Below are 23,624 nucleotides of genomic sequence, written 5' to 3'. Positions count from 1 at the left end.
ACCATCATTTGGATTGTTACGATTGTTCGTTTCCTTGTCACGTTCACTCAAACTGCTTCGTGTGTCGAGTATCCGAATACTATTCGAATACACAAATAATACCTGTTCAAATACTCGAATACCGAAGAATTCGACAAATGGTCCCAATTCGAGTAGAAACTTCCATCGCGATGAAATGAAAAGCGCCAGTTTCAATAATTCAGTACCGAGATGGTAATTTTCATACAAATAAGCTTCTTTCGTTTCGTGTAATCAAAATGAAACGAAGATCGTAGCAAATGCTTAAATCCTTAAGTTCCGAACCGCAATAAATTATTAATAGAGAGCACCGAATCCGACGATGGTCTTTGAAATTAACATATAAATATGAAAACTTCACCGCCTCGAATTCCACTTTTTCTCAACATATCTCCCGGCAGAATGTTGAAGAAACAGTGGCTGAAAAGTAACTTCCACTGGGCACTATCAACACTTTGATTGCACGAAACTTTTCTCAATGTTCATTCTAGATTGTTTCATATCGTATACTTTTAACCAAATGCAATCAAATTTTGTTAATTCGGAATAATTGAAAACGAAACAAAATATACATCTGAAACAGCAACGCTTGCAACGAGTAATGAGTTAATAACGATGGTAAACAAACAAAACCATCGATCAAAGTTTGGATCAAGCGAGTCTTATATTATACATATTTTCGTAAATCGTAAATCATCTTACCCGCAAACTTTATTAGTTTTATTGAAAATAATGTCGAGGTTTTCACATAGTTCAACTTTTGTTGAAAATATTTGAACTTAATTTTGAATTAAGACGCCCATGGATTAAAACAGCGAATCTGGGTCATTTAGACAAGCTTGGTATTTCCAGGACACCGATACGACCCAAATATCGAAGAATTCACATTCTTCGGGGTCACGTATATCGATTTGCTTAAATATTGTTTAGAGTCACTCACCTGAACAAGAGGAATCCCAGGGCGGTAACCGCAGCTCGTCTAACGTCGTCGTTCACATCAGAAACCTAGCGACATATACGTTTACATTACTGGCGAGGTCAGTTAATAAACATCCAAAAGGACATCTATCGACATTGGAATACACAAATTACAATAATTCTCGCTTTCGAATAACGAAATGGATTACAGAGCAAATGGGATAGATAAATTGCCTGCAAAATAGCAGGTGGTTTTAAATAACAACAAAAATTGCACTATTAATTCATTGGATTACTTATCAATGCCACAACAGTATCAGAAGTTAGAGAAAAAAAGGGTTGAAATTTTTGCACAGTGCTAATGCTTTTATCAGCTTTTCAGAAAATACTCTCGAATGTTTGAATACACTCGTTTCAACATCATAAATGGAATTGAAGGTTAGCATTATCGAATAAACAAAGTAAAGAACATCTAGACGTATATTTCTCAACCTTGAAATGTTTTTGTCGGCTTATTACAGCGTCCACTTAAGAATTTGTACACTATCGCTTCGATAATTTTAAACGATTAAATAGTAACTCTTCGACTGTGAATAATTAATGTTCCAATGAAAGGATCCTTGAGATAATTGTAACGTAATTACACTTCAACTGTCGAATTTATTTTTCAAGTATAAAGCTTGCTGCGTATCAATTAATCGAACTCTTGGCATATAATTTCAATGATCGTTGTGTGTTACATGGATTAATTTCTTGACAATTTAATCCCATACAATAGTGATAACGTGACACTATCTGTGACATTGATTTAAACGGGCGATTATGAATGTAAACAACTATCAAAACGAAACGAGTTATACTCGTCGCAAACATATAAATATAAATTAGTATAAATAGTAAATATTGACCGTTGAGATGAAAAGTAAAAATCGACGTGCATTGGAGGACGAAACATTATTCAAATACTATTCGAACACTACTCGAATTCTTATATTCAAGTACTCGAGTATTCGAACACTACTCGAATGCTTATATTCAAGTACTCGAATGTTCGAACACTACTCGAATACTTATATTCAAGTACTAGAGTATTCGAACACTACTCGAATGCTTATATTCAAGTACTAGAGTATTCGAACACTACTCGAATGCTTATATTCAAGTACTAGAGTATTCGAACACTACTCGAATGCTTACATTCAAGTACTAGAGTATTCGAACACTACTCGAATGCTTACATTCAAGTACTCAAGTATTCAGACACTACTCGAATGCTTATATTCAAGTGCTCGAGTATTCGAATACTACTCCGATAGTGATATTCGACTTCTCGAGTATTCTAATATTACTCGAATGATGATACTCGGATACTCAAATGCTAGAAGTTGACTTGTAGCATCCGATTATCGTTGAAATTTTCAAATATTAAAGTATTCAAGTAGTCCAGTACCCCGTTCTGCAATACGCGATGAAAACTTACAGCAACGTGCAACAGCTTCCGGATGGCCTGATTGTTCCCGGTGCCGCAGTAGGCCATCGCAAGCGTGTACATGCCACTCCTTCGAAGTATCGGATCCTTATCGGCGCAGAGGGAAGTTACCAGAGGATCGGCTTCCTCGAGACGGCCGTACATGGTGAAGGCAATGCCGACGGCTAATCCTCGAAGGATCTTCTCGTGCTGTGTTTCTTGAGCGTACTAAAAAAAGAAAGGACAGAAAGAAGGGAAATGTAAAAGTTTACTGGAATAAAACTCCACGACGCCGTTCGTCGGTTTTCTTCCGCGAAATTTTATTAAGCTAGTCACCGGAGACAAAGGGACTCCCGTAATGTTCGAAAATGAATTTTACAACTACGGAATTGAAGTAAAAGGTGTTCTGTCGGGGGAACGCGTTCTATCGAGCGGAATTGAATCTCAAAGACGAGTCACCTTTCGTTTCGTTCGATTTATGAACTAGTTTCGTGAAAAAATTTCTTCGATCGAAATAAATGTTACACGGTAAGGAAGAACGAGTACACTATTTATCTTCGTACATACTTTGCATTTTTCAAGGTAATTAAAGAGTTGGGTTGGGTTTTCGATGTCTCTGGATCACCTTGTACAGATCAACGCACGCAAAAATCTATCCAACAACTTATTAAGATACCACGCCAGACATAACGGATTAACGGCGTAAAAGAAGCAAAGAAACCTCAAGAGAAGATCACGTTCATCGCTCACGCGACATGCTTGCGACAACCTTTTAATCCGTATCAGGCGGGACAATTACGTTACATTTGATTCGAAAGATAGCAACGTAACGCAGAAAGGGAGAAACCGTGTCACCCAGAATTTCGTAATTTCATAGTACTGAAGCATTCAAATATTATTCTTAAAAGATGATTAAGAAACTATCCATATACAATTACGAACACCGAACAATGTATTCGAATAGTATACGAACAGTATTCGAATTCTACTCGTTGGATATTCGAATCATCGAAGTATTCAAGTATTCGAATACCATTCGAATTCTACTCGCTGAATATTCGAATCATCGAAGTATTCAAATATTCGAATACTATTCGAATTCTACTCCCTGATATTCGAATCATCGAAGTACGTAAATATTCAAATACCATCAGAATTCTACTCGCTGGATATTCGAATCATCGAAGTACGTAAATATTCAAATACCACCAGAATTCTACTCGCTGGATATTCAAATCATCAAAGTATTTAAGTATTCGAATACCATTCGAATTCTACTCGCTGAATATTCGAATCATCGAAGTGTTCAAATATTCGAATACCATTCGAATTCTACTCGCTGAATATTCGAATCATCGAAGTGTTCAAATATTCGAATACCGTTCGAATATTCGAATCATAGAAATGTTCGAATATGCGAATACGATGAAACTCGACAAGTAGTCTCCACCTTAGTCCGAAAGCCCATTCACTTGAGCTTTGCACAGGTAGAATAACCCTGACAAAGTGACGCAGTTTGTCCTGCACCTATTTTTCCACCAGCAGTAAGTGGATTTCGTTGTTTCTCGGAGGTAATCGTCCCACGAAGAAATACGGCGTCCCGAGGAGTCCGTTATTTCGCGGACAGGCCAACGAATTTCGCGAATAAATGGACGAAGATTATGCGCAAAACTCCGCGGGCGCGTCTCCGTCGAAATATTACGCGTTACGATGAAAAATCGAGTCTCCTCTGATGCCTTCTTCCCCACTTTGTTTCCACTAAGCTAACAACGGTGACCTATTCCACCACGGAATAATGAAAATCTGTAAGGAAGCTTTTAATCCGTTATCACGTTGATGAAATATTCTCTTTGACATTCTGCATCTCTCTTGATCATCTTTTGTTTTCGATTTACATGCCGCACGGTTTTATTGTATTTCGTACTCTTGCAAACAATAATCGACGCCTGCGTTTTGTCCCTTTCACCGCTGAATTAATTGTGATACAATTTATGTTTCGATAATTGTACTTGGAAGTATGAACAAAAATGAAATCAAGGAATAACAAATATTACAGAAATACCTAGTCTCTTTTTAACTTGGGCATTTTGAATAATATTATTATCCACCACCGTATATACTCGAGTGTGTTTAAAAAAACTTAGTTTTTTCCAGTATAAAGTGTCATTATAAGTAATCTTTAACCACTTTTGGTTTCTTTTAGACGGACAATAGCACTACCGTATAATTTAGAATTTGCAATTTACAATTCCAATGAGTATTAAATACAAAACGGAATAATTATTCGTTTATCTTCCTGTGCCGAAACTTGCACATGTCCAGAGCAACAAATAACTACGTTATTATTCTCCACTTTTAGTTTTTCTATTCTATCCGAAGCGTGCTTTCTTTTTCGTTTCGGTGTTCCAATAAAATAATACCAATTGTACAATTTTACTAGATCTTCTGCCAATATTTACGGACAATGGACGAGAAATTTATTTTACCAATGCTCGCACCTTCACTTATGATTGCGTGCCAAACTTTGACTTAATTTATGACACCTTAAACTACTTCCGAGTTTTCAATTTCACTATCGCTCGAAATTTATAATGACATTCTACGCCTTCTTATCGGAACTATTATTTCACTATCGGTATCGGTATTTAAGTAAATTGTAATTCGTTACATAAATTTCATTGTCGCTACTTTCTAGGTCGTCGTCGTGAAGTTGACCTCGTTTTTTATTGCTTTATTTGTGAAGTACAATTTATCGACCATTGCAGTAAATTATATAGAATAATACAGATAATTTGGGAAAAGTATTTCCTCGACACATCGGAATGGATTTTGGAATGAAAAAGAAGAAACTAGCATACGATCTAATTGTTGTGTAAACGATGAGAAAATTTAATCATCCTTGAAAAGATAGAGGGAGAGGCTGGTCGAGTCCACCAATTAGATAATCTTCAAATTAAACTGTTTCTATCGTGTCGAATATTTCAGCTTATCGAAATGTTTCTAAAAAACTGAGCGAGCAAATAATAACTTCGAACGACTTAACCGATGAATTCGTTAAAAAACAAATCAATGACGCTAGAACGTATCCAATTCATAAAATGATGTTACAAATGCTACGGAAAATATAAATGGGAAGAATGCGAAAATAAAAATGGCGAAAGATGAGGAATCAACTAGAAAAAGAGAATGCTGCAATTGTGCAACAGAAGCGACACGTAATAGAATAAAATGTAATTTATCGTCGGTGAAACAATTCTATCCTAACTGCAAAAAGACAATTACGTGAGAAATATTCGAATAGTGCAATAGTATGCGACAAATGCGGGACATTGCGCGTATCAAGTTCTAATTACGTTAAAGTAAAGAATTACGATAGAGACGCGTCGATCTTATGCAATATCATTTTATAGAATTTATTCTATATTTATCACGTGTAATCCGTAAAGTAAAATTTACGACACAGATCGGTATGTTCTTTCTTGTTCCGAAGGACGTTTTCTAAAGATAATTAAATTAAGTTTAGTGGACAACGGAAACTATAGAAGCTCATCTTTAGTATTTATCAGCAGCTTAGGCGAAGACAACCAAAATTAAGCTACAAGCACAGACTTTGATACAATATTACAATCGAAAGTGATATTTATAAATTGACAAACCGAGACTCGGTGCAATAGTACCGAGAAACGATGGAAATAATTTTGTAACTAATAATTAAGATTCTAATGTTTATCCAAATAAGAATCTCCTTCTCTGCACTTAATATTTATGTGGTTACATGCGCTACAATTACTTGTAAAATTTGGAAATAATTTTGTAACTAATAATTAAGATTCTAATGTTTATCCAAATAAGAATCTCCTTCATCTCTGCACTTAATATTTATGTGGTTACATGCACTAGAATTATTTATAAAATTCGTTCCAGAAGACTTCACTATAGAAAATTCACAATTTGTTATTAACAACGTAGAAAATCCTGAAACTTTAAAGCTCTGCAATTTCCAAAACGTAAACTCAATTCGAAAGAGCAACTCGATAGTTTTTTTACAAATGATGTCTCGGTGGCAAAAGGTTGTCACAACTCTAAATCGTCTAATCTTTGAATCGTTCGATTATTGTTCGATAAAGAAGATAAAGACTATCGTGATTTTTTCTGGAAGCATCTGAAAACCTCGAACTCGATATTATTCAAGTTTGATGGGTGCAATGTTTGCAAACGATTGCAACGATATAACAGAAACGTTGTTTCATTTTGCAATTGCGCAGATGCTGCGCAACCAAGCATTTCTCAGTCGATGTTGCAAACTCTGAAATTGCGAATCGATGATAGTTGCAACGCGAAAAAAAAAGAAAATAAAAACAAACCGTCCACGTTGAGAATGAAACAACAACAATGCTGCCCGGTTTAATCGCAAATTCTGATCGACAGCTTTCGCGATTTCTCAGACATCGGATTACCCAAGCCCTAATTAATATTTCGTCGAGAAATTTAATATATTCCACGCAAAGTTACGTTCGACTTGCACTTCATTTAACTAAAAGGAAGATCAGTGTGAATTTTCGTTATAATTAAATCGAATACACACCCACCGGCTGTTCACATACTTGTACAAGTGGATTTGAAAATGTAAATACAAATGAGCAAAAGCAATGGAAAAATAACAGTTTTTCGGCAAATGTCGAAACGCTTTTACGAGAATCTCACGATCGTTGTGTATACTTGACGCGCAAACGAAAAAAGCGGGAAAACCGACATTTTTGCGAGTAAAAAGTCGATTTAATTCCATTCGGTAAACATCATCTGGAAATTGAAAATTTCCCGTAGAGAATAACTCATCTCGATTTCTCAAAATATTACTACATCGAACAACTCGTACAATATTGTACATTCCTTTCACCCACCATTTTCTAGAGAAGTTTTTTTTTTCTATCGTTGTCTTAGAATTTTTGTTCACGGAACGAATATCGTGAACGTTCGATTTCACAGAAACAAATTTTCGCTATACAATGCGAACAATTTCTTTTCTCTCTCATACTTGCATTCGCGTTCGTTCGTGAACGTTTAGTATACACCATTGGAAACATTCTCGTTCCACGAATACTATTTCGTTGCTCAATTTTCATCCATAATCTCGAGTTTTCGGAGATTCCATCGAATCTCGATCGATCGAGTGCGCGACTCGCTGCCACCGCGGATTTCGTGTTTGCCATTTTTCCTCGTTTCCAGCTCGGTGAGAATGAATAAGTTTCATCGGAGGTATTTCTCTGAAAAGGAAAACGAAACGAGGGTTTCGCAAGCACGAAGACAGACCGAAACTCGTGAGAATCACGCTGCGACGTCCAACACTAACAGTCGATTTGGTGTGAATCGGTGATCGTTCGTCGGTTGGTGTCACTTATCAATCGTTTAGCGCTCGAGTGGTCGACCATCGCTTCGGTTAAACGTATAAAAGAAGGGAGGTCCGACTACAAAGAATTCTGTGACGCGTAGCGACCCGTGAGAACGAAACCGTCGAGATGGTTGTATCGGCGAGTCTAAGCCTGAGTTCGTATTAAAAAAAAAAAAAAAGAAAAAAAAGAACTCGATTAACAATGGAACAACCACGTATAAATAACGTTACACGACCACTTGGTGATTTGTTTACAGTTTATCCCAGCCTGCTCGCAGCGTTGTTGCAGGCCAATTACACGATCTTCCCTGACGAGGCTGGAGTCCCATACCTGATCAAACTCGACCTAACACCGTTGACTGTGAACGAACTCGAAATATTGAAAGGAAATGTGAACACGATCACTTTCACGCTCTTCACCAGGTGAGAATGAATTTTCGAAATTTTTAAGTAGAGATTCTAGAGCAGAGGGATGAAAGTTGTTCGAGAGATACGAACGAGATTCTCGTGTTCTTGGTTTCAGGGAGAATCCAAAGGATGGGCAATTACTATCGATAAACAACGTTCAGAGTGTCGAAGTGAGCAATTGGAAGCCGTACAGACCGACCATGTTGGTCACTCACGGTTGGACCAGCAGTGGTACCTCTAAATCCTGCACTCTGATTCGCGATGGTAACGTAAAATGAACTTCATTGTTTGTCTATTTGTATGGTGAGTTGTCAGGGGTGTAAGGTTGGGGAGAAAGTCGAGGAAATTTGGATTTCATTTATAGGACTGTGATCAGAGTTTATTTAACAATTGGTGATGAGGAGACTCATTGTTTATTCGATGGTATGTTCTTGTTTGTATGTTGTGTAGGGATAACGAAATATACAATGGCTTCGAAAAGTATTTGCACGCTGTAGTGTAGGGAAATTCTTCTTATTTGTTAGACTGATTTTGAAGAAAGTTTGTGTGTACGTAGAGTATAATGATGCATATGTAGAGAATAGTTTTTGTTCATAAAAGATTTCTTTGAGAAGGTGAAATCAAGGCTCGAAGGTTTTAATGTTTCTTTTCTTTGGTTTTTTTAATGCAAGTTTTCTTGAGACTTTTTTGCAACAGAATCATAGAGCACTAAGAGCTGAAGATTTTTCGTGTGAAAAGTTTTACTCTATTTCACATCATTACGAAATTGTATTTGAAAAATCGAAGAGAAAGTGGCACTGTAAAGGCTGATTTCAAACGATTTCAAACCGATTTCAAACGATTTCAAACGATTTCAAACGATTTCAAACGATTGAAGAGCTTGCAACGACTTTCATTTTTTTTACAACTTCGTGATCGTGCGAGATGCAACAACAAATTTCTTACAAAAAATTTTCAGTTCTTAACGCTCTATCGTTCAACCGTGAAAAAAGTCCCCCGAAAGAATTGTATTAAAACAATGAAAATAATGTTGAATTTTCGCCTCTGAATTTTATCCACTCGAGAACATTTTTCGTCGACAAAAAAATTATGTCATACGCAGCCCAGTATGCACACAAATTTACATTAAAATTAACTTGTAGCTTAGAGGAATTTTCTCGTAAAATAATGTACAAATACTTTTTCGATCCACTGTATGTCAACTTTCTTCCCGACTTTATACAGGGTGAGATACACTGGATGCAATGTTTTTAATTATAATTGACACTTTAGCGACCTTCAATGCCCTTAAACCGTGTAATTCCAATTTAAAAAAACAAAGCCTTCGTAAGTCATTTGCATCTTTATCTTCAAAGAAACTATCGATGTTAGATCGTGTCCTTTCGAAAATAAACAATTATTGTTCAATATTTTTATTCACCAACGAAAGTGAATAAGTTGCTCTAGTGTTCTATTTGTTTACACATCTAAAACGAGTGAAAAAAAATTCGTGTTATTCTGAAGAAAAAAATTCAGTGACAATGATTCTCTTTCAACGATTACTATTCGACCTAAGGTAAGGATCCTCCTCTTCAAAAAAGTTATTATTTTCACACTACAAGAACTAATAACAATGTTGTATTCGTCGATTATACGAAGGTAACACAATCGATAATCATTTAATCGAAAGCTTGCCCGAAATAATATATCCGGTTAATCGCTACCATAACGTTTGTTACTTAATTTTGATAGTCGTAACTAACCGTTTAATTTAAAAAAAAAAGAAGGCAATCTTTGTTACTTGTTTACAATAGCCAATAGTTACAAGCAGAGGTCCTTGGCGGAGAATATCATTACTATCTTCTTAACAAAAATATAAAATATCACGATTATCGAATTATTAAGTGTAGACGAAATCAAAATTGATGTACAAAAAAGGTAAAAAAATATTTATAATTAATGGAACTTCGAACACCCCTAAGAAATCATCCAGGTGTACTCGTACAGCGTAGAGAACTAACAAGACTAGGCTGTACGAACACCAACACTTTGGATAACCGAAGAATGACTCTTGCAGCTTACATCAAGGCTCTAGACTGCAACGTGATCATCATCGATTGGAGCGTCATAGCCAAAAACCTGATCTACTCGCAGGTAGCGAAGAGTGTACCATCTGTGGGTAAACATGTCGCCGAGTTCTCCAATTTCATGCGTTCGAAATTGGATTTAAGAGCCTCGTACACAACGATGGTCGGACATTCTCTCGGTGCTCACGTCATGGGTCTAGCGGCCCGAACTTTGATTAGTACTGGCATCGTCGCGCAACTTCTCGGTAAATAAAATAAATAAAATTATACACAGGGTGTATCGTAACGCGTGGGAGTTGCACCACATCAGTGGTGAGAACACGAGAGAACGAATGGAGAACTGAAAGCTGCGGACAGTAAACCTCCCTTGGGGTATAGTCATTTTTATCCGTGTCCTATACACTGTTTACATTGTGTAAACATTTTTAACGCTAGAACTATAGACGATGAACTATAGACGATTCTATTTGTACAAGATCACGTAGATATCTTCCAAATTAGAAGGAAAAAAAGAAATTAATTTACAAATATAATTTGTATTAATATTGTTCTCTATTTCAAAAATTCGAAACAGATTAAATTGTCACTTTGATGGTTCTAGTGTAAAGTGGAATTTACAGTGGATCGAAAAAGTATTTGTACACTATATTATAAGGAAATTCTCCTAAGCTTCAAGTCTAATTTTCATGTAAGTTTGTGTCTATATAAAACATACTGGATTGCATATGACATAATTTTCTGAAAAACAAAGTGTCTTCAAATTGTGAAATCTCGTGTCATTGAACAATTCAACAGGTGCATAATTTGCATGGACAGGTCCGTATATGGATTCCTGGTAAATTATTGTTCCTCTTAGAGTATATACAAAACGACCACCACTGTAATAATATAAGAAAATCATCTAAAAGTTTAAATTACTCTTGCAATTACAGGTCTCGATCCAGCCAAACCACTGTTCGAAAACAAAGGTCCGGACGGTAGAATTGATCGTTCACAGGCGAAAAACGTTCAAATTATTCATACAGCTGCTGGTAAATTGGGCATGGATACTGCTGTCGGCATGTCTGATTTCTATTGCAACGGAGGAAGCAACCAACCAGGATGCCACAACGACTTGCTTGGTAAGTATAAAATGATTCGGGCTCGCATAAGGTTTCCAAGAGTCTTTGTTGAATGCTTACAGTTGAAATTAACTGATCTGGGTTGGAATAAGTTTGTAATCTCTCAGATAACGAGGCTGCTGACCTGTCAAGATCTGATCTGTCTCACCTCTAGAGAAAGAAAGATAGATCGTGAGTCTGCGCGTTCTATTTTTGAACACAATGACAGTAGAGGCAATAAATAGTAGTGATAGCTTACTAAGCTTAGTGACCTTGTCGAACCAATTTTACCTAGAATATAACTTATACGAACATATAAAAAGCACGTAACTTTTATTCATAATAGGGGATATTTTTCATATTTTGCAGAAAAATATTTTCCTGAATAAAAAAGAAGAATGGTGCACTTATTAACGCTAGAACTACTGACGGTAGTACTATTTATTTCAAATTACATAAGTGTCCTTGATGTTAGACAGGGAAAGGGCAAATTAATTTACGAATACTATTAGTTGTCTATTTCAATAGTTGTCCACGAATATTGTAGACAAAGACATCATTAATAATTAAGTAACTTTAAAAAGAAATTTGAAACAGATCGTATTGATCCCTTTGGTAGTTTAGTGTTAAATGCATGATAAAAGTAATATGTGTTCCATTTTGAATTGTTGAACTCTGTGGAGTGACAGAAAATAAATACACAAATTCACAAAGGTGTAATGAAGAATATAAAAGAATATACATATTTGGTTCGAGATAAAAATCACTAGCGAAGAAATGATTTTCTTCTGACGTGATTGCAATGCCAACGAAACATCAAAATTATTTTCCAAAAGGCTTTGACTCATTTTTGGATACCTTTAACAATTTTAACTGCATTTAACTTGATAAGAAACTGGACATTTCTTTTCTAACGTGGCATGCAAGAGACCAAGTTATATCGACAGAAAACTTCTGCAGATAATGAGAATACATTATTCGTTTGTACGATACTAACGACACATTTTATTCAAAAGGTGCATGTGCCCACTCACGTAGCTACGAATACTTCAGCGTATCTATCACAGATCCTAAGGGTTTTCCGGGTGTATCGACAATTGGTAGACCGAATGCATACATGGGTGGTGTAACCTTTGATCCCAGGTAAATTTATATTTATATTACTGTTATACGATTTTGCACATACTTGTCTTTTAGACATTAGCATTACGTCTAATAAATACTTTTCTCTTTCACAGTGCCAAAGGCCCTTACAATGTAAAAACTTTGAGTCAACCACCCTACGCACCTGGTGGATAACAAAATAATATTCTTCAAGTTTACTATAGGTTGTACAAAATGTTGTTATTGTAATAAATTGTTTTCTGTTATTTAAATTTAAAATTAATCCAAGACCCCTACATAATTGAAACTAATATGCATTAAAAGTTTGCAGATTTTGCTGTAACCTAAATTAAACTGAATTTATTGAACATAATCAGATTTTTCATTTGTAAAAAAGAGACTGATAAATCTTACAGGTCTTGAAAGAAAGCATACGGTGGGTTAGACACAATTTTATATTAACTCTTTATACTAAATTTAAAACGTATTAAACGTACTATATTCCTGTTTCCTATAGTAACATTTACGTTGTGATATATTGTCTTTGTATTTCTTTTTAAATTTAGTATTTGTTACCTAAGATTCGTGATTAATTTGAATTAGTACACGGAAGAAATATATCATTTGACTTACCGCAACCATATCTTCTATTGCCTGGGTTAATTTAGATCCCAGCATGACCATACCCATGGCGATACCCGCTGCTTCGCCGGTAACAGCGTCATCTTGATAAAGATTGAACTTTAATTGTTCATACACATCCTGTCTATGTGAGCCCATAGCAGCTAGACCCAATCCTAAACAACCTCCGTGCCGAACCATCTGCAAGAAGAAAACATCGCGTATTATAAACGTATATATAGTCACATTGGATTTTCTTATAACCAAATAAACAAATAGTATCGTATACATGCCTCATTCTGTGCATCTTTCAACTGTCCGAGTAAATAATCCGTGATGACTGCACCGTGATTTGCGTGAATAAGTCCTAATGCGTATAAACCACCTCCTTCGGAGTAACCAGCTCCAGCGCCTATATCTCGCGGTAAGTAGGATTGCATTAATGCTAAAGCTTCCTGTTCGTGACCTCTATGAATCACACCTAAAGATGCTGTCGCCGTTAACTTGGCCCAATTTGTAGCCCGAGCGAGCCATTCTAAATTATCCCTAAATTATGATATTTCATAAGAATACTGTATGAAATAATATTATTTAATCAAATAAAACAGTACGTTACCTTAAAAATTGATCACTAGTTGTCCCAGAATGCATATATGCATTTGCAATAACAGTGGCAGTATGACAAATAGACACCCGTATAGCGTCCTTAGTATTCTTCAATATTAACATATCGGTATGATTACTACGAATTAAAAATTGCAGATGTAAATCGATCGAAATTTCTCCGCCTAAGATACTCGATAGAGCGTCCACTCGTTCTTGTTGTTCGCGTTCTTCAGCATTCTGAATGTATTAAAATAAATTAATAAATCGAAATTACTTCTAAAGTATATTTAGTTAAGTAATATAACTTACCAAACTTTCAACGCTGCGTTCAGTCTTATCTTCTACAACAGGTGTACTACTTTCAGTTTCCATGCTCGTAGAATCAGAATTAGCATCAGGAAACAATTTTACAGTCGGTTTAACAATTGGTTTAACCATAAGAGCTCCTGGAATAGGGGCCATTGCTCTAACAGCTTGTAAGACACGACCAAGGAACTGCTGCGTTGCTGATTCGTACAAATCAAATGCAATTTGATAAGCCATAAGAACACAATCTTGCGATCCTTTACTTAATCTGTCTAAGAGATCAGCTACAGCCAGTGGATCATCAAGAAATATCAGGCATTGACACATGTTTACATAATCTGGTGTGCCTAAATTACGATAAAGGCTGACTAAGCAACGTAGTACAGTGTTACGAAAACCACGATTTTGGATAAGACTCATAACAACTTGAAAAGCATAAGATAACATGCCACTCACATCATCCTGAAATAAAAATGATTAAAAATATAAATATTAACTTTTGATAATATTTACACTTTAAAAATCAATTAATATTTCTCTTACCGACTGCAGAATTGCAGCCTCGAAGATATCCATTCTTCTAGTTTCAAGAGCAAGACCTAATGCTTGTCTATACTGATTGTCATCTAAACAGCGTTGAAACATTCTATTCACAATCCCTTCCAATCTTGGATCAATTCCTTTGTTCCCTGGTGGTAACTTTCCTTCAGCTTCCAAAACACGTTGTTGAGTATAATAATCAATACATTTGGCTACAACAAAATTCAAATAGATAAATTTAATCTAACGAAACTAAAGTTGCGTGTAATGAAGGAGCTTTAGCAATAGTACCTATAGTAGTGTCAACATATTCATTGCGAGCATTAACATCAAAAAGCTTTCCAGCTCCAAGGGCATACGTAAGAGAATCTTCAAAACTTCCTAAATGATAATACACTCTACTAGCAACTAATGCAGCTAATTCATGGTGAGAAAATGCCTTATCTTCATGAAGAATTTCACTAAAATACAAAGAACTCATTGTTAAAATGCAAAGGAAAAATAATTATAGATAAAGTATAACACTTGAATTACACACATTTTTTCTATAGCCTCAGAAATTTCAGGCCAAAATTGGTCTACTATCATGTTCAATTTTTTTAAGGCATACACCTTTAATTCTGGCATTGGCTCCTCAAGGAGGGAGATGATACCAGCTGAAAAAGTAAAGTTTATACATTAAATTTAATTAAACAAAAAACTTGAACGATATATACAAATATACAACTCAAAATATACTAAGTATAAAGTACTCGTTAATGCTAGTTACAATTAAATAAACAGTTTCATTTCATATTTTAAATATAAATTTAGAGGTTATGGTTCATAAGAGTTGCAAATCATTGCACATATAGTAACTAAATATTGTATGAAAATTTGCTAATAAATACGGTAACAATGTAATTTAAAAATGAAGTGTAACATCAAACTTGAAATAAATAATTTACCTGCGGATGTAATATACATATTTGGTTTTATATCATATGAATTCCTCCAGTTAAAAGTCCAAAAACAGTTTGATGGTAAGCCACGAACTCGCCAACTAAATTCAATTGAAGTATGTTACAGATACTTACAGAGACTGCCACAATGACGGTAAAGAAAACATATACACGTGATGGAAATTTTCTAACCTTTTATACGCATATAAATACCATTCTTTTCTTGAATAAACAAATGAAAATATTTTACGATAAATGTGTTGATTTTAATAAAATATTTCAAAAACGAAGAACGATTTACTGTTGCACATTTTTGGCCTAACTGGTGGCATCACTGTAACGAAGTCGGATATGTTTGATTGCAACAACAACCAGAGGGTGCGAGCTGTATCGGAACGATCACAGCATCATGTTTCCACTCTGAGGACTGCAGTGGCGTTGCTGTCGCTTACAAACACAAACGAACGCTAACCTAAAATACGTCTAATTGTGTTTATAAATTGTTGTACAACAGTGCAACAATACAAGTTTCATTTCTTGAAAATGACAGAAAAAACAAAGACAATGAGTCACGTGAAACATATTCCAAAAGATGCCCAAGTTATAATGTCAATAATGAAAGATATGGGAATTGCGGATTACGAACCGAAGGTTATAAATCAACTACTTGAATTTACGTATCGTACGTACTATATATTTACAATTTATGTAAAATTATAGATATTTCGTTGAAAATATAGATCACTCATTTATTAATTATTCTGTAATAATTATATAAAACGACATATAAACTGATCAGTTTATAATCCATAGGTTATGTTACATGTATATTAGACGACAGTAGAATTTACGCAAATCATGCAAAAAAGAAATTCATCGATTTGGATGATGTTAGGTTGGCAGTCAAAATGCAGTTAGAACGTACTTTTACAAATCCACCGCCAAGAGATGTATTACTAGACGTTGCTCGGGCAAAGAATAATATACCGCTTCCATTCGTTAAGCCAAGCAATGGCTTGAGATTACCACCTGATAGATACTGCTTAAATGCAACAAATTACAAGCTTAAAAATGCAATGAAAAAAGTAGTCGGAAAACCATTACATTCTTTAGTAGGAAATAACATTCAAGGTGGTCAATCTAAGTTAAAAGTAGAAGGAAACAAAACTGGTCTCTCTATTGTTAAAAGACCAGGAACACTTGCGACAGTTGCTAGAACACAAACTATTTCAATACCAAAGCCTGTGTTAAAATTTTCGACGGGTAAGTAATACACGAAAGTAAAACTAAAACTGTGTAATAAAATTAACATTAAAATCTTTGTTAATTCATAGACCCGTACAGAGTCCTGCATTCCCAAATGCCCATTCCTTCTATCCATATTTCATTGAGAACTCAAATATGTAAGACGCAGATTAGTTAAGCATCAATAATAATATTTATCGTTGTAATTTTTATTGTTTATATACATCAAATATTTTGCTTTCAGCTGCATCAGGAACAGCCACGGTAAAGGCACAAGTAACAAAACCAAAAATACAAATATCATCGGGGCAAACAATGCCTCCTATCAAATCAGAAGACGAATCTATGAAAAGGAAGAGAGAGGACGACGATTACGATGTTCCATAATAATAAATAATCAATGCTCAATAAGTTTCTATTTTATGTCTTACGTTTTTATTCTACGAAACAGTGTACATGCTGTTAAAATAACTTTGATTTATATTGTACAACCAATTATTTTAAACGTACCTTCTCATAATTAATGCTACATTTTAAATGGAATTATATATTTTTATTAAGAAAAGTAATATATATAGTTTATATATTACTGATAAGCTATATACATCTTATTATCTCTTAAGACTGTGTACATAGTATATTTTTAAGGAAAAAAAACGTATGTGCTTCTAACTAACTTGTTACTTGGACAATTTTTTCTACATCGGTATTTAGTGAAAAATTATTAATATTCCGGCTATTTAGTATTTATAATTTTCAATGTGCTCTACTGGAGAATAATTACGTATCTCTTAGCAGATTAGCAAAGTATGTTCAATTTTAACATATTCACAGTAGAATTTAATTGAATAATACTTGGAGCAACATGAAAATAGACATTTTATTAATTAATATTCACACTAAGATAGAATTGTGTACTCGTTACTGAGCTTCGTATTCTTCGTCATCGTCGTCTTCAGCCATTGTGTGTTCTGCGTCAGTTTCCTCTTCTGTTGCTTGTTCCGAGGTCATTATAAGGGTATCGGCTCTAGCTTCAATTTCGTCCTCACCAGCATCTTCGTCTTCCGCCTCGTAATCCGTCACTTCCGGAAGTCCAACTTCGTCCTCTTCTTCCTCCTCCTCCTCCTCTTTGTCGTCTTTTCTAGCTTCAACTTTCTCAATCTCCTTTTCAGGGGGTGCAACGTCATCCTCGACTACTTCTTCGTCTATCAATGCTTCTTCGTCCTCCTCTTCTTGTTGCGCGTCACCTGCATCGAAAGGTGGCGGTTCCGCAGGTTCGACTTCCGGTTCTTCCTTATCCTTTGATTTAGCAACGTCCTCTTTCCTAACACATTTCTTTCGATGAATCGGTAAGAAGAGCTTAAAGTCTTCCGGTAATTCATCTTCCGAATAAAGTCTGTCGAATAATATAAAATATGAGTCATTGGAAACACACGAATGTGAATATTTATACCCAGGGATGAAAGCAAAGATGAGTAGAATTTTATTCGAGTAATGGACGACGAGTAAAAACTCTATACAACTATTCATTTACAATTGTTAATGGACAGTTATTCGAACAAGCTTATTCGTTCGATGAACGTAAAATACAATTCGATTGTACGATACAAATTCTAATTTTTATCGAACGAATAACGTATCAAGAGTTGTTCATCCTTAATATAGAGTAGAATTTTATTCGAGTAATGGACGACGAGTAAAAACTCTATACAACTATTCATTTACAATTGTTAATGGACAGTTATTCGAACAAGCTTATTCGTTCGATGAACGTAAAATACAATTCGATTGTACGATACAAATTCTAATTTTTATCGAACGAATAACGTATCAAGAGTTGTTCATCCTTAATATAGAGTAGAATTTTATTCGAGTAATGGACGACGAGTAAAAACTCTATACAACTATTCATTTACAATTGTTAATGGACAGTTATTCGAACAAGCTTATTCGTTCGATGAACGTAAAATACAATTCGATTGTACGATACAAATTCTAATTTTTATCGAACGAATAACGTATCAAGAGTTGTTCATCCTTAATATAGAGTAGAATTTTATTCGAGTAATGGACGACGAATAAAAACTCTATACAACTATTCATTTACAACTATCGATGACCAGTAATTCGAACAAGCTTAATCGTTCGATGAACGTAAAATACAATTCGATTGTACGATACAAATTCTAATTTTTATCGAACGAATAACGTATCAAGAGTTGTTCATCCTTAATATAGAGTAGAATTTTATTCGAGTAATGGACGACGAATAAAAACTCTATACAACTATCGATGACCAGTAATTCGAACAAGCTTATTCGTTCGATGAACGTAAAATACAATTCGATTGTACGATACAAATTCTAATTTTTATCGAACGAATACCGTATCAAGAGTTGTTCATCGTTAATTCGTTATTCGAAATTTCTATCTAAATAAGAATGTTACTCGTCTCCGGATAAAATTACGTATAACGTTACTATTGGATTACACTTTGTTCAGGTGTAACCTTGCGCGAAACGTATCGCGATAGGAAAACAAAAGGATTTGGATCTTTTTTTACAGTTCGTAAGTTACGTTAGGTGGAACGAAATGTGCCGTGTATATTCCATTAAATACGATCCGAGGACAAAGCTAGAGCGACAATGTTAACGATATCGTTGAATATGGGTCAATGGTTCACACCTGTCCGCGAAATAAATGCGTCGAATTCTGCAGTTCGCGTGAATCTGCAGCCGCGTTGTCTCGATGTAATTCGTGCCGTATGCTCTTCGCGTGAAATCCGCCAGATTAAATTGAATTTGATTCCAACCGCCAGACAGCCCGATCGGCATTGATGTGCTGAAGGGTCTGACGCGAGTGGTGCTTTGGAAATTGCTCATTCGAAACCTCCTGTGCATGTTCTTGTCGTCGAGTATCTATCGGAGCGAAAACAATGCATACTTCGGTTCTGAAGGGACACGAGGTGTCCGTTACCGGGACACCGTTATCGTACTTGAAAAGAAAAAGGGGAACAATGAAAAAGTGATTTAGTCGCGAGGAGATTTACTGTTATCTCGAACGTGAAGTACTTCTTCATGTTCTTCACGATCATGATCAGAAAGGGAAGCCGAATTCCGAGAACTTTCTTCGGATTCGGGGGAGAGAAGATGTAGGTCGTCGTGACGTTCGTTCCAGCCAACTCCAGAGTCAACGATTTCACCTCGTCGTCCGTGACCCTTCGTATACAGCCGTTCTTCACCTGCTCAAAATTCCGCTACCTGTACTTCTTGCCAATTCGAATTCGTTCGTTACTCGAAACGGACATTAACCGAGCGCACCAAATCGATTTTGCGTTCGTTGAAATACGTTCTCTGTAACTTCGCGATAAAAGTCACGTATCGTGACTTGGGGACTGCTGGGAGACTTTTAACGAATAGATGATTCATTCTAAGAATCGTACGAGTCTCGAATTGTCTATGTTGGAAATCTACTAACGACAATTGGTAAAAATTATTATATTTTTCATTGTATCTTCGCGAGAGTGTTACGAACGAATTTGCAAGGAAAAGTGAAGTACTCTGATGCAGATCAAGCATTCGAATACTATTTGAATAGTAAATTATTCAATCACTTGTGTTGGAATACTCGAGTATTCGAATTATAATTATATTCGCTGTTGATTCACCGAAATCTTCGAATATTCGAATACTGGATAATATTCAAATATACTTGAAGATCATCTAAAGATATATCCGATAGTTATGGTGGTACCCACGAGTTTTGGTAAAAATTATTATATTTTCCATTGTATCTTCGCGAGAGTGTTACAAACGAATTTCCAAGGAAAAGTGAACCAGTACTCTGACGCAGATCAATTATTCGAATACTATTTGAATAGTAAATTACTCGATCACTTGTACTACAATACTCGAGTATTCGAATTATAATTATATTCACTGAATATTTAATTCACCGAAATCTTCGAATATTCGAATACTGGATAATATTCAAATATACTTGAAGATCATCTAACGATATATCCGACAGTTACGTTGGTACAAACGATCTACAAAGACGAATAAAATGACACAAATACACAACGAACGAATAAGATCGATTCAAGAAACGAATTCGATCGAATTAAATATTCCCGACGAACAACAGAATATTCGAACATTCGCGAGATACCACGTTGAAAACTGACGAACAGTTTCGAAGCTGTCGTTAGCTTCGTCGCGAAAAACGCCAGCGGCGGGTACAAGTTTCCGCGGAAAACGCAAACGTCGAAGAGTCAACGACCCAATTTTCTTCGCTAATTACGAGATGTGTACATTCTACAACTGTGCGATCCAGATTCGGTGGAAAAACTTACGTGCATGCCCCATAATTCCAACGGAGTTGAGCCGCAACTGTAGAAAACGGAGATAAGTCCTTGCTGATACTTGTTACGAAACATCCCGCTCCACCGGAATAATGAACAACGTTGATGAAAATTCTTTCAAAACATTCTTCTCGTTGTCAACCAAACGTCAAACTCGTACGATTAAAGAACGTTTCTTTGTTTCGTTCCGTTTTCGGATCGAATTTGTTTCCTCGTTGCGGTTTCGCCCGAGTAGTCCTCGGTTTCCTGAAAGCTGGGTCTCCGTCGCGCGGTAAATAATATAGACTGGTCCAATTTATTCAACGTAAAAATCGTGCAATTTATTCGTACCGCGGTTTCGTTACAATCGTTCGACAAGGTGAACGAAATCGATCGATCCCTAAGTCGTGAAAAGTTTGTTCACGCGACGTTTCTCGTTCGCGGTTAGCAAATCTGGGACGATCAATGTCTTCGGTGGCATCCCGACGCTGAAGACACGGTCGATTCTTACGCCATCGATGCTGAACATCTGCATCATCGCGAAATGCATCACTTCGCGGCTCAACTGATGCCTGATCTGTTTCTTGATTCTTTGCACGCGACGCCGGCAGGCCACGTAACTTTTAACAATTAAAATTTTGCATTTTCATGGATCAATCGCCCTGCGGGTGGATATCACGTGTTACACGTGAATATGTTGCTAAGTTTATGAACGGGTACGTTGCGAAATAATGCGCAACGCGGTGAAGTCAAGAATTGATTCCGGGCCAAGTTCGGTGAAAAATAAAAATTATCCGGAACATCGATCGCAAAATTCTATGCTCTCTACGTCATTGAAAATACGAATTCGATGGATAAAGTTGCAACAAATGATCAAGCTTAATCGTTGGTTCTTTCTTACAGGGCAACGAATGAAGAAATGTAGCGAATAAAATGATTAATCATGTTTTGCATAATAATTTATACGTTGTCTTGAATTGTGTGTAATCTCTAGGTCCGTGTGCCTGTTATTAAAAATGTATTACGATCTTACGTATTTGTAAAAAATATGTATTCATTTTTAAAGTAATGAAAATGGTCATGATTTTTCTCGTTGATGAAACTGTCGCGTCAAATTGGAAGGAGTGCAATAAATGTGTTCGAAACGAAGACGTTGACGAAATGAAGACAACGGTATAAATGATTTTCAAAGAAAAATGACAAGGTTACGAAACGTGCCATCGTGTTCGTAAAGGAAATTGTTCTTACTAAGGGAAATTCTTGAGAGCTGTGTAGCTCGGGTGAATCGAAACGTCGCTCCTATACAATTCCGGAAATTGTTTCATGTGTTTGGTGAGATACTTCCTCGGACGCGATTTCTTCTCAGATTCCCCCTTTGGCGAGGACTCTCCATTTTCCTGCTGTTCCACTTCATTTTCCATTTTCGTTATCGCGGCCCCCGCGACTGTTTTCTTTCCTTCTTGAACGCGATCAGCCATCGTGACATGCAACTGCGGGAAAGACAGAACTATTGATTTCCTATGAGCGCGTCTATCAAAGATATTTAACATTTTCGCTTCGCGAGTACGGCTAGAATAATTGGATATTCTACGTCTGTTCGAATACTACGAACGAATTTCGAATATTTGAATATTCAAATACCACTGTTCGAATGTTAAACGAAAGTAAAGTTTAAAAGAAAAACGAACTTAATTTATGGTTCACCTCGTACTACGAATGTTAAACGAAAGTAAAGTTTGAAAGAAAAACGAACTCAAAGAACTTAATTTATAATTCACCTCGAATTATAAATTATTGTGCATGAAGTGCACGAAGTAGGTATTCAAACAATCGACTATTTAAATTGTATTCGAATAGTCAACTATTTAAATTGTATTCGAATAGCCAACTATTCAAATTGTATTCGAATAGCCAACTATTCAAATTGTATTCGAATAGCCAACTATTCAAATTGTATTCGAATAGCCAATTATTCAAATTGTATTCGAATAGCCAACTATTTAAATTGTATTCAAATAGCCAATTATTCAAATTGTATTCGAATAGCCAACTATTTAAATTGTATTCAAATAGCCAACTATTTAAATTGTATTCGAATAGCCAACTATTTAAATTGTATTCGAATAGCCAACTATTCAAATTGTATTCGAATAGCCAACTATTTAAATTGTATTCGAATAGCCAACTATTTAAATTGTATTTAAATAGTCGAGTATTTGAGAAGTTCGTTATTCGAATTATATTCAACGAGTATTCGAATACAAAAAAATTCGACAGGTATTCCCAAGTATCGAAAGAATTCGATTCGGTAATAATACTATCCCTAACCGCAACCCTCGACGCCCACGAAAGAGCAACACTATATTCAGGCCTCGCGTGGGATAACGCATCTTAACACGACCAGAAAAACAAAAGGTAAACGGCACCATTAACTACCGAGCCCCACTTTACTATTATGTGTTTTTCTTTTCTGTAGAATGCAAGGATTAAACGACCGAGCGAACCAATTAAAAATAAGCATCGTAAATACTTTATCCATTAATCAATTCGTT

At 35.7% G+C, this 23,624-nt stretch overlaps 5 protein-coding genes across 8 annotated transcripts in view; 2 read left to right on the top strand and 3 right to left on the bottom strand.

The window, feature by feature from the left end:
- The window catches only part of Rpn2 (Regulatory particle non-ATPase 2), a 126,198-nt gene extending 110,612 nt beyond the window's left edge, over positions 1 to 15,586 (bottom strand). For both annotated transcript variants that reach the window (XM_076325967.1, XM_076325977.1), the window contains exons 1-10: positions 15,492 to 15,586; positions 15,083 to 15,200; positions 14,836 to 15,005; positions 14,548 to 14,756; positions 14,008 to 14,466; positions 13,709 to 13,935; positions 13,386 to 13,638; positions 13,105 to 13,293; positions 2,417 to 2,632; positions 959 to 1,023 (exon numbers count right to left, since the gene is read on the bottom strand). In XM_076325967.1, the coding sequence (XP_076182082.1) occupies positions 959 to 1,023; positions 2,417 to 2,632; positions 13,105 to 13,293; positions 13,386 to 13,638; positions 13,709 to 13,935; positions 14,008 to 14,466; positions 14,548 to 14,756; positions 14,836 to 15,005; positions 15,083 to 15,200; positions 15,492 to 15,510 (1,925 nt within the window). In that variant the 5' untranslated portion in view covers positions 15,511 to 15,586. The remainder of the gene's footprint in view (positions 1 to 958; positions 1,024 to 2,416; positions 2,633 to 13,104; positions 13,294 to 13,385; positions 13,639 to 13,708; positions 13,936 to 14,007; positions 14,467 to 14,547; positions 14,757 to 14,835; positions 15,006 to 15,082; positions 15,201 to 15,491) is intronic.
- Positions 7,996 to 12,737, top strand: LOC143153911 (pancreatic lipase-related protein 2). Its single transcript, XM_076325552.1, has 6 exons — positions 7,996 to 8,216; positions 8,317 to 8,465; positions 10,258 to 10,512; positions 11,200 to 11,388; positions 12,384 to 12,510; positions 12,606 to 12,737. Exons 1-6 carry the CDS (start codon positions 7,996 to 7,998, stop codon positions 12,664 to 12,666), a joined length of 1,002 nt encoding a protein of 333 aa, XP_076181667.1. The 3' UTR covers positions 12,667 to 12,737.
- Positions 15,587 to 15,903: 317 nt separating the features above from the next.
- Taf9 (TBP-associated factor 9) lies at positions 15,904 to 17,419 on the top strand. The gene is made up of 3 exons (XM_076320896.1): positions 15,904 to 16,167; positions 16,299 to 16,748; positions 16,975 to 17,419. Exons 1-3 carry the CDS (start codon positions 16,029 to 16,031, stop codon positions 17,115 to 17,117), a joined length of 732 nt encoding a protein of 243 aa, XP_076177011.1. The 5' UTR covers positions 15,904 to 16,028; the 3' UTR covers positions 17,118 to 17,419.
- Positions 17,232 to 21,461, bottom strand: LOC143151569 (cilia- and flagella-associated protein 20). 3 transcript variants are annotated; one of them, XM_076320883.1, is made up of 4 exons: positions 21,085 to 21,461; positions 19,802 to 19,971; positions 19,416 to 19,648; positions 17,232 to 18,126 (listed from the first exon to the last, which is right to left on the bottom strand). In XM_076320883.1, the coding sequence occupies exons 1-4, from the start codon at positions 21,095 to 21,097 to the stop codon at positions 17,652 to 17,654; spliced, it is 891 nt and encodes a 296-aa protein (XP_076176998.1). In that variant the 5' UTR covers positions 21,098 to 21,461; the 3' UTR covers positions 17,232 to 17,651. The 3 variants fall into 3 exon arrangements, with proteins under 3 accessions (XP_076176998.1, XP_076176989.1, XP_076177004.1); XM_076320874.1 differs by having other exon boundaries at positions 17,233 to 18,126; positions 19,780 to 19,971; positions 21,085 to 21,459; XM_076320889.1 differs by lacking the exon at positions 19,802 to 19,971 and having other exon boundaries at positions 17,233 to 18,126; positions 21,085 to 21,458.
- The window catches only part of LOC143151594 (uncharacterized), a 188,655-nt gene continuing 186,413 nt past the window's right edge, over positions 21,383 to 23,624 (bottom strand). Inside the window, exons 3-4 of the mRNA XM_076320905.1 lie at positions 22,321 to 22,562; positions 21,383 to 21,692 (exon numbers count right to left, since the gene is read on the bottom strand). Of these exons, the coding sequence (XP_076177020.1) occupies positions 21,473 to 21,692; positions 22,321 to 22,550 (450 nt within the window). The 5' untranslated portion in view covers positions 22,551 to 22,562 and the 3' untranslated portion in view covers positions 21,383 to 21,472. The remainder of the gene's footprint in view (positions 21,693 to 22,320; positions 22,563 to 23,624) is intronic.

This window comes from Ptiloglossa arizonensis, chromosome 1 (assembly GCF_051014685.1).
Source record: "Ptiloglossa arizonensis isolate GNS036 chromosome 1, iyPtiAriz1_principal, whole genome shotgun sequence".
NCBI classification, from domain to species: Eukaryota; Metazoa; Arthropoda; class Insecta; order Hymenoptera; family Colletidae; genus Ptiloglossa; species Ptiloglossa arizonensis.
The sequence above is the reverse complement of the archived record's forward strand: the minus strand, read 5'-3'. Positions and strand labels throughout refer to the sequence as shown.

What these genes read in the sequence shown, in the direction of transcription:
- LOC143153911 (XM_076325552.1), top strand. Translation starts at nt 7,996, where the DNA reads ATGGAACAACCACGTATAAATAACGTTACACGACCACTTGGTGATTTG. An exon ending in CATCGTCGCGCAACTTCTCG is followed by an intron (nt 10,513 to 11,199) that starts GTAAATAAAATA and finishes TTGCAATTACAG; the next exon opens with GTCTCGATCCAGCCAAACCA. An exon ending in ATGCCACAACGACTTGCTTG is followed by an intron (nt 11,389 to 12,383) that starts GTAAGTATAAAA and finishes TTTATTCAAAAG; the next exon opens with GTGCATGTGCCCACTCACGT.
- Taf9 (XM_076320896.1), top strand. Translation starts at nt 16,029, where the DNA reads ATGACAGAAAAAACAAAGACAATGAGTCACGTGAAACATATTCCAAAA. An exon ending in ACTACTTGAATTTACGTATC is followed by an intron (nt 16,168 to 16,298) that starts GTACGTACTATA and finishes TATAATCCATAG; the next exon opens with GTTATGTTACATGTATATTA. An exon ending in TGTGTTAAAATTTTCGACGG is followed by an intron (nt 16,749 to 16,974) that starts GTAAGTAATACA and finishes TTTTGCTTTCAG; the next exon opens with CTGCATCAGGAACAGCCACG.
- LOC143151569 (XM_076320874.1), bottom strand. Translation starts at nt 21,168, where the DNA reads ATGTTTCGTAACAAGTATCAGCAAGGACTTATCTCCGTTTTCTACAGT. An exon ending in TGGAATTATGGGGCATGCAC is followed by an intron (nt 19,972 to 21,084) that starts GTAAGTTTTTCC and finishes AATTTTGAGCAG; the next exon opens with GTGAAGAACGGCTGTATACG. An exon ending in ACTTCACGTTCGAGATAACA is followed by an intron (nt 19,649 to 19,779) that starts GTAAATCTCCTC and finishes TCGCTCCGATAG; the next exon opens with ATACTCGACGACAAGAACAT.